General features: G+C 41.5%; 1 protein-coding gene across 1 annotated transcript; it reads left to right on the plus strand.

The window, feature by feature from the left end:
• The first annotated feature begins 1,735 nt into the window (after window positions 1–1,735).
• Window positions 1,736–6,336, plus strand: rnf7 (ring finger protein 7). The gene is made up of 3 exons (NM_001114261.2): window positions 1,736–1,907; window positions 4,428–4,475; window positions 5,753–6,336. The coding sequence occupies exons 1-3, from the start codon at window positions 1,775–1,777 to the stop codon at window positions 5,869–5,871; spliced, it is 300 nt and encodes a 99-aa protein (NP_001107733.2). The 5' UTR covers window positions 1,736–1,774; the 3' UTR covers window positions 5,872–6,336.
• Window positions 6,337–10,041: the final 3,705 nt, after the last annotated feature.

Genomic DNA, 10,041 nt, shown 5'->3' on the forward strand with positions numbered 1-10,041 from the left:
TGGCTGATAATCTTTGGTTTGACAAGTTTGCAGGAAGATCTGTCAGAATGACTGTGTGGGACCTAATGAACATATTTTTGAATCATCTAGTTCCCCAGGGACCCAAGTTCAACTTCCCAGGCAGCGATTGCCAACCTTGCGAGCTGGTCCCGTGTCGTGGAGAGAGAACCCACTCTCACAGAACATGGAAACCGTATAAAAAAGGGGAAATCTAATTCATCAAATATATAAATAAAATTGGACTGAGAACTTCTGATCAGATAAATCAATTGTTTGCTTTCACTCTATATCTAAAGGTGGCCATACACGGACCGATTTTTTACTTACAAACGACCGATTCCCGAACGATCCGATGCTATCGTTAAGTTATCGTATAGTTGGTGGTGTACGAACGATCGTCGGCCCACTAAACGAGCCGACATTACCGTCCCCAAAATCGATCGGCCAGGTTTAAAAATTTTGGTCGTTTAACGATAAAATCTGCCAGTTGGTGTGAGTGTCAGACATTTGTCTTTCAACGATTGTTCTCTGCGCATGTCACGATTGCCAGCAGCAGAAGTCAACGACATCGATCGTACGTAGATGTACGATCGTAGGTATTTTACGATAATGATGCGACAAAATCTTTCCCGAATTATCGTTGCCCGTGGATGGCATATCGTATGGGAACTCGATCGCCATACGATCGTTTGTCGATATAATCGTTCATCGCACAACGAGCGAAATCGCCTCGTGTATGGCCACCTTTACAAACTCCTCCTAACCTTCAAAGCCCTCTATTCCTCTGCTCCTCACTACATCTCTTCCCTTGTGTCTCCGTACGTTCCTGGCCGACTCCTTCGTTCCTCGCAGAGCAATCGCTTGGTTGCGCCCCCCACTACTACTGCGGTTTCCCGCCTTAAACCTTTCTGCCCCTTACATTTGGAATGCCCTCCCTGATGTCCTCCGGAGAGAATCCTCCCCCAGTCTTTTTAAGACTAAACTAAAAGACTTTAGACTCACCCAGCACCTGATCTGGGAACTGGCACTTATATTGTAGTGTCACCCACTGTGACCTACAGCACTTATATTTGCCTATTTGTGTCTGTAAGTTACCCCTCCCATATAGATTGTAAGCTCTACGGGGCAGGGACCTCCATCCTCTTGTGTCTTTGACTCTTAACTTATTGCAGCTGTATTTATCTGTATTTATTGTTATACTTTGTATTTATCTATTATCTTATTAACACCCTGTTTACATTAATGTATTCTACTGTACAGCGCTGCGTACATAAGTAGCGCTTTATAAATAAAGATATATATATATATATATATACACATACATACATAAATACTCTACATGCAGCTGACTGAAATGAAGCTAATTGGTCATTGGTTGCTATAGGTTACTGCCCATGTGCAAATTCACCCAGGGTTGATAAACGAGCAAAATCATCCTCACCTAGGAATATATCAATGATAACACTTTTAAATATAAACCTAATGTTCATTATATTTGTCACTAAACACAAATACTGACATCAGGCAACACCATGCTCCGCCCCAGCAACAAATCGCAGCGCCTTTCCCTTAACTGTTTCGGGCGAATAGAACCAGTATAGCTATTGGTTGCTTCTCTAGGGGCGTAACCCTATGTCTTGCGTACTGGGATTGGCTCTACAGATATATTTTGCTAAAGCGATTGGCTTAGCTTAGCCTGTGCTCTTCTCTCATTGGGTCAATTACCGCAGCACATCGAAAGGATTGGCTATCTGAGGAGCCGCCCCCTGCCGGTATGGCTGCTTTGCGGGAGGAGCACGGAGCGAGCGGACCCAAGATGTTCTCCTTGAAGAAATGGAACGCGGTGGCGATGTGGAGCTGGGATGTGGAGTGCGATACGTGCGCTATCTGCAGGGTGCAGGTCATGGGTGAGAGATACAGCTCGCTGGCACTGGGGCGAAGGCTTCGTGTTGCGGGAATTACCTTCCGCTGCCAGCAGCAGCCCTGCTTGGGGAATCGGCCATACAGTCTCTGGTGGGGGCCGGGGGTTACTGTCACCTACTGAAATGACAGGCGCACACAGGCGGTATATGGAATATACCATTACCCTTCCTGTATTGTCATCCTGGGGGGAGAGGGACATCCCATTCCTAGTAGCTTTTTATGCCCCCCTGGATGACTCAAATCTCCATAGACAGTAATGTTGCTATAGCCCCTTGGCTATTTAGCATCCTTCCCCCCCTCCCTGTGCCAATGCTTTCACCCCCCCATCTGCCCCATCTGTTTGGATTTTGCCATGATATTCCCTGTGGGACTGCACCCATGCCCACCAGTTACACTACTGCCCATACACCCCATTGTGTCACATCATTTATTCCCATACACCCCATTGTGTCACATCATTTATTCCCATACACCCCATTGTGTCACATCATTTATTCCCATACACCCCATTGTGTCACATCATTTATTCCCATACACCCCATTGTGTCACATCATTTATTCCCATACACCCCATTGTGTCACATCATTTATTCCCATACACCCCATTGTGTCACATCATTTATTCCCATACACCCCATTGTGTCACATCATTTATTCCCATACACCCCATTGTGTCACATCATTTATTCCCATACACCCCATTGTGTCACATCATTTATTCCCATACACCCCATTGTGTCACATTATTTATTCCCATACACCCCAATGTGTCACATCATTTATTCCCATACACCCCAATGTGTCACATCATTTATTCCCATACACCCCATTGTGTCACATCATTTATTCCCATACACCCCAATGTGTCACATCATTTATTCCCATACACCCCATTGTGTCACATCATTTATTCCCATACACCCCATTGTGTCACATCATTTATTCCCATACACCCCATTGTGTCACATCATTTATTCCCATACACCCCAATGTGTCACATCATTTATTCCCATACACCCCAATGTGTCACATCATTTATTCCCATACACCCCATTGTGTCACATCATTTATTCCCATACACCCCAATGTGTCACATCATTTATTCCCATACACCCCATTGTGTCACATCATTTATTCCCATACACCCCATTGTGTCACATCATTTATTCCCATACACCCCATTGTGTCACATCATTTATTCCCATACACCCCATTGTGTCACATCATTTATTCCCATACACCCCATTGTGTCACATCATTTATTCCCATACACCCCATTGTGTCACATCATTTATTCCCATACACCCCATTGTGTCACATCATTTATTCCCATACACCCCAATGTGTCACATCATTTATTCCCATACACCCCAATGTGTCACATCATTTATTCCCATACACCCCATTGTGTCACATCATTTATTCAAATAAATGATAAAAAACATAAAGTGTTGGCTACTTGTCCCACAGCATTGATGTTAATAAAGGATCTAGTTCTCTATATTGTGAAATATACACAAACAAACACTATATGGTTTGAAGTATCCAGACTCCCCTTCAGATTAGTGGAAGTTATTATTTAAGCCACACTTCAGTCTCATTACTGATCTGGGGGTATAATGAAGCACCAGCAACAAATATTGCCAAACTTAGTGATTTTTAACATGGCATCATCATAAGATGTCTGTTTTGTTGCTATTTAGTTTGTGAGATTTTGGTGCTGGTGAGATGTAGGTGGGAAAGTGAAGTAGTGGGGCCTGGATACTCGCAGGCAATGCTGAGCGCAGATTACAGCACATATCCGTCAGTTGGAACACTCACTTCTGAGCTCCACACTGTTCCTGAAAGCAATGGCAGCACAAGAACTGTTGGTAAAGTAAGAATAAGGATTTCTATGAGAGGGCAGTGTCACGCAAGCCTAACATTTGGAATGCTAAGCTTCTCCTGGGGAGGATATTGGGAGCAGTGGGAACAGGCCTTTGTCAGATGAATCCCTTGTTACCATCCTAGTTGTTTACCAAATGAGTGTGGGTGACAGACACCAGCTGGACACTCCCTACCTGAATGCATAATGCAGATTTAAAGCTTGGTGGGGAGGAATAATAATCAGTTAGGGCCCCATTGAAAGAAACAGTGTACTATACTGTTAATGACGGTTCCATGTTTTCTACTTTGTGACAACAGTTTGGGTACAGTTCCGTCCTCTTTTATCCATACTAGTCTTCCTGTGACTCTCATGGACCCATTCAGTTCCTGCGACTATCCCATTAATTTACATTGGCATTAAATCCCTACCTCACCCTGGTCTATGTAGAAATGAAAAATCTCATGTCAGATAGGTCTGTCTGTGATTATATACACACATGCACCTCAGATTGGATTCAAGCCTCTTCTGCATGGAATTCCTTCCTGTTTAGCCACATTATATAATTTATTTTTTGCTGCTGGGCAGAAGAGGGTTATAAGAGGAAATATTTTAATGGAAGGTGTGTTTTCCTTTCTAGATGCCTGCCTGCGCTGCCAAGCTGAGAACAAACAGGAGGACTGTGTGGGTATGTTAATAACTGACTGGATTTCTAAGCCCGGGGAGAGAGTTCATGGCTACCTAGTAGTGAGTGGATTAAGATGCTGGGCTTACGTCACTGTGTGCATGGGGTCATTCCTTCATAGTGAAGGGCAAATGTCTTAAGCAGTGCTTGCTTTTTATCCTGATTGGAATTGTCTCCTAGAGCTGATCTTTATCTTTCTATACTTTATTTCCTGTCAGTGTTTGCCTAGCTCTCCACATTAGAAATAAGCTTGAAGGCAGCGAAAATCAGGAAGTACATGATCTGTTATAGGATAAGGGGAGGCTAATACACAGGGTTGGGTGCCAATATGCCAGGTACCCCCAGTGTTTGTAATCGGACTGGTTCTGTAGTTTATTAATGATTGCACTGATCCTTTCTCACTAAGCTATGTACCAGCATCTTTGTAATATGTTAAGTGGCTATGACTTTGGGCCCTACCCAACCTCCCCAAAATAATCCCCCCCCCCCTTGACATTGCCAGCACTTCCATTTGATTGGGGAGTAAATGCAGGTGAGAAGATTGTACCTCAGTAGTTAAAAGAACATTGTATGCCATAAGGGTAAATCAACTCCAAGCTTCTCAAACCAGCAATGTTATTAGTGATGATTATGGGATGTAACCGTTTAGACATTTTACCTAAATATTGAATTACACTTGCTGGAACAACATTTTGTCTCCTGTACTGAGACAGCGCATTGGTGCAGTGGTAGCATTAGCTGCCTTGCAGCACTGGTTTCCTTGGTTTGATGTATGTGCCCCCTGTGCTTGCTTGCATTTCCTCTTGGTACTCGCACAAAGCAACAATGGGCTTATAAAGTACACTTACCAAGTGGAAAAGATGGTCCAGGTGCTCCAGACCCTTAGCTTAGGGAGCTGATATCCGTGGGCAAAGGACATGATTAAGTGCTCATAGGACACGAAACGCGTAGGGCATTTGGATATGTTAATTTTTTAATTTAGCTTTGAATAACAAATTTATTTTACCTTTTGTGACCATCATGGATTCTTTTGGTCACAACAGTATATATACAAACAGGCAGGTTAATTGGCAGCTGATAGAACTGACCATATTTGATGTTAATGTGACAGTTGCATTAGGTTGTAAACACTGGGACAGGGACTGATGTGAGTGGCACATACTCTCTGTATATGGATATATTGGTGCTATATAAACAAAGGCTAATAATAAACAATGAGTTACAGAATTACCCAAATGTGCAGAATTTTGCTATTCACACTAACTTTCTTTTTTTTGCAGTGGTGTGGGGAGAATGTAACCACTCCTTTCATAATTGCTGCATGTCCCTATGGGTAAAGCAGAATAACCGCTGCCCATTATGCCAACAAGACTGGGTGGTGCAGAGAATAGGCAAATAGCCAGCGTGGGACAGTCCATACACCATCCGTACCATCAGGAGAGGCATGTCTGATTTTGTGCCTGCCCGTGATTCAGGCAGTTAGTGTGCAGTGGTTCCTACTGGTGTGCATTGATTTTCTGCAGATCCCAGGGCTGGTCATGTCCACCAGCGACTGCTAATGTTCTGCTGCCTCTGACACTCTCAGTCCAGGAGAAAAGGGAATAAAGACGCTAGTATTTTTCCTTTGTACCTTGGACCCGAGAAATAATATTGTGTGCTTTGTGTTTGTTTAAATGTGCAATAAACCAAATTCTCATTCTAGTGAGAGTGCCATAATATTCTTGACCAGCTGGAATTAGCAAAACTGAAAAATATCTAATAATGTGGGGTACAAAACATATTCTGTGGCCCAGAACAACTTCAAATATCTGCCTTTTAAGGCAAAAGCTCACTTAAAATTGATTGTAGGCAGTGGCATTCTAATAAAAGATAAGGTTTAATAAATGCACACTTTTATATAATTTTTTTTTAATTTTATTAAGCACCTTTGTTTGGGGGGATTTATATGCTCTTTAAATAGTGTAATAAATAATAATGAGTCATTCAGGTAATTGATCATGCTTTGTTGTGGTTTTGGTAGGGAGAATATTGTGTAGATTAATATAAATCTTTGTAAAGTCCTGGAAATGTGCCAAACCATGGCATGCTGTATATTCATATGTGCAACCACATGTAAAGAGGTGTTTTAGTGATCAATGGCACAACTTACATAGCTGATAAGCTCTGTAGAGTAGCATTGCATTCTACAGAGATCTGTTATCCACCATGTTACCTTTTTTCCTCATTTCAAATGACTGCCACCATGGCTACAGAGCAGAATATTTATATAAATTATAGCAATGTTTATGAAGCAAACACACCAGTTTTAGCTGTGCAGATCAACAGTACATTATTATATATTATTGTAAAACTTATTTTTTGGTGCTACTGTTCCTTTAAGCATTTAAAAGGCAATGCCACTTAAAACTAACAACATGTATAGAAATCTTTGAGCCATAGCAAATGAGATATGGTAAATAAAAACTGAAATGAATCGGTCTCTAAGCTATGACCTCATATAGAAATAATGTAGATACCCTGTTTGACTTAACCCAGGGAAATGTACGGTGAGATGGAAGTGGTGAGCCTGAACTTCTTTAGCTGTATGGGCACTTTGGGACAAAACTGTAGCTTATTCATGCTTGAGAATAATTGAGTTTTATAAATAGGCTGTGTATTTTACACACGTTTCTGTGTGAACACGGCTTGATAAGTACAACTCTTTATATCGAATCTCTGCCGTAAAGGAAGACTTTTTTTTTTTTTGTGACGATTGAAATAGCAAAACAAATTCCCCAAGCAATTAGTTTATTGACACAATATTACACATTGTTTTTAGGCTCTTTATTACATGGTTAACTAGACCCACACACATATGGAGATGCAGCAGGTAGGTATCTGTGCCCTGTATGGCGCCTATAGAGTGAAACCGTGCCCGCCTGTCTCTATAGTAAGCTGAACTTGTGTCAGATGGAATAGAAAACATTACACAAATGCATTGAGCAATCACATTATTTTACTCCCTTTTCTGAATTGTGTCTATGGGAGCCAGCATTTTCCCGTTAATTATCTCCATCCAAAGGATTTCCCGGTACCTGCAGTATCGCAGTACTGACCTGCCAAAAACTGCATCTACCCAACCTAATCAGGTTTTTCTCCTATCTAGTTATCAGCATTAGGCCTCTGCCCAGAAGGACACCCACCTGCCTGGGCTTCACTCTCTCATTTTGGGAATGCAATTATTATGTATAAGGAATTCATTAAATCATCACCCAGAATGTCTTGGTTTTGCCTCTCGTTATCTTCCCAGCAAGCGTGACTCATTCTGTCCTGCTCAGTCGGCCGTAGTATCTGGGAGTAATTACTACTCCGTGCTGCAGCAATTCATGCACGTTGGATGTTCCTCTAACAATATGACTGCTCCATGATTCATATACAGAGATAATGCAAATACATCCCATTGCAGTAACTCCATGGTTATTTTTTATACAGAGCTGATTTGTAATACAGAGAATATACATCAGTACCGCACCCAACAGGCTAAGGTCCCTATCACACTATAGCTAATTTTATCAGGCCCCAAACAACCTGCCTGTATATTATGTGAGAACTTACAGACACCTTGCAGATGGTAGGTTGGTTGGAAATAGGATCCAGGAGCTCAGTACTGCAATGCAGCAATGCTGATTACTGCTGATACTACTCCCAACAGTGCAATAGGCTGTGAATACTAACTGCTGTTTCCTAAGCTTGCTTACTGCATTAGCTATGGTATTAAATGATGGCTATTAATTTATCCTATAGAGCCAGAAAGTGACCCCTGCAGCTGTAATTTGGAAACAGCACTATGGAAGAGCTAATCTAATGCTTGGAACCTTGACCTGCAGTGGGAGTCCTGACACTCCATATAAGTCAAACCACATTTGCCCATTTATTTGAGGTCCAATGTGAATGTGTTCCCTTAATAGAACACTGCAACATTACTGGAGTCATTCTACTTGTACCCCCAGTTGGTTACAACCTATAGAACTAACGGGTGCAGTGAGGCAGCGCCAGACAAGTTGCACAAGTTGGGTACATAAGGCAGATATGGCTGTAAGGGATCAGGTAGGATATTATTAAATTCAGACGATGATAGATTATAATCTTTTTAAGACATTGGTTGAACTGATTTATCAACAGGCCCATTTGTAAATCTGTGTGCAAAATATAGTTTACTGGTTCCAAACTCATGTGTAAAATATAGGCAAGTTTGGTACAAAACTGGTCACATTGGCCACCTTATTTGCTTGCATGTATTCAGATTGAAGGTGGCCTATATACACTAGTGTATCTGACTGATCTGCATTGTGCATTTTGCCCATAAGCATTGTACTGTTATTTTACATGTTAAAGGAGTTGGAAAGGTAAAAACTAAGTTTTATCAGAAAGGTCTATGTAAATACAGCCATAAGCACTCACAGAAAGCCTGTACTGAGTCCTGCATCAAAAGAAACGCAGGATTTCTTGTCTCCTTTTTTGTAAACATGTTCTTCTGTGTCGGACTTCCTGCTCTCAGGGCATGGCATGAGTCCGCTCAGTTTGCTCCTCTCTCCCCCTCCCTTTTCCTCCTCCCCTTCCCATCAGAATTTGTTCCCTCCCCCCAACTCTGGCCAACGGCCAGAGCTGCAGCACAGAAGCTACTGAGACCAAGCTGAAATGGCAGCTGCTATCTTAAACAAACAGAGGGAGCTTCAATGGCTGTTTACTCAGGTATGGTAAAGCTTTCTGCTGAATAAATATAGCGTTCTAGCTTGCAGTATTCTCCTTTAATGAGAAGTTTTAGCAGATGAAATTGTCGTTTTGCATAGACCAACTATAATGTGATGATTACAAGATGGCTTGTCAAACCTGTTCATTCGAAATGTCATAGGTGGCCACGTGGTCATAACCATTTAAAATGCCAAACCAGCTCACTTCAATAAAAATATACATTTCTAGAAGTATGTGCCATTGAGTAATCATAAATAGAAATCACCAATTTAAGTACTAATTATTAGTATTAATGGACAAAGCTCTGTCTTTTACTCCCATATTACTTGCTGTTCTGTATTATTTCTGGTCATGTGATCACAAAATGGTGGCTCAAGGGGAAGGATGTAAAAGGGCAATATTTCCTGAAATACATATTCCAGTTTGGTAGGATTCTTTAAAAGGTCACTTAATATGATATAAACTATCTGTTGGTTAAGTATTCATTCTGGGGGGTATAATTTTCCTTTAATTAGGACAATTGTGCACTTACTTTGGGAATTGGATTTAATTTGGTATTTGACCTCATTTGTAAAAGAATCCAGTATTCAACTTAATCCAAAAATGATGGATTTAGTGGATTTAGAGGGAGTTTCATTAGACAGCTGACAGGGACCTTGATTCATGGCAGGGAATTTAGATCTACCCCAGGATAAGAGCCAGTGTCCGGCAAGGCAGGATCAATTGCCCTTTTCCTCATTAACATTTAATGCGCTGTTGCTGGAAAACCTGTGCCTAATATAAAGGGCAGCTGTTATCTGTCTAATGAAACCCACTCTAACAGGAGGCCGTGTAGAAC

Source organism: Xenopus tropicalis, chromosome 5 (assembly GCF_000004195.4).
Source record: "Xenopus tropicalis strain Nigerian chromosome 5, UCB_Xtro_10.0, whole genome shotgun sequence".
Taxonomy (NCBI): Eukaryota; Metazoa; Chordata; class Amphibia; order Anura; family Pipidae; genus Xenopus; species Xenopus tropicalis.

Bases quoted from the DNA above. Each gene is read 5' to 3' on its own strand.
- rnf7 (NM_001114261.2), top strand. From the start codon at position 1,775: ATGGCTGCTTTGCGGGAGGAGCACGGAGCGAGCGGACCCAAGATGTTC. The intron at 1,908-4,427 runs GTGAGAGATACA...TTTCCTTTCTAG, and splicing joins CTGCAGGGTGCAGGTCATGG to ATGCCTGCCTGCGCTGCCAA. The intron at 4,476-5,752 runs GTATGTTAATAA...TTTTTTTTGCAG, and splicing joins CAAACAGGAGGACTGTGTGG to TGGTGTGGGGAGAATGTAAC.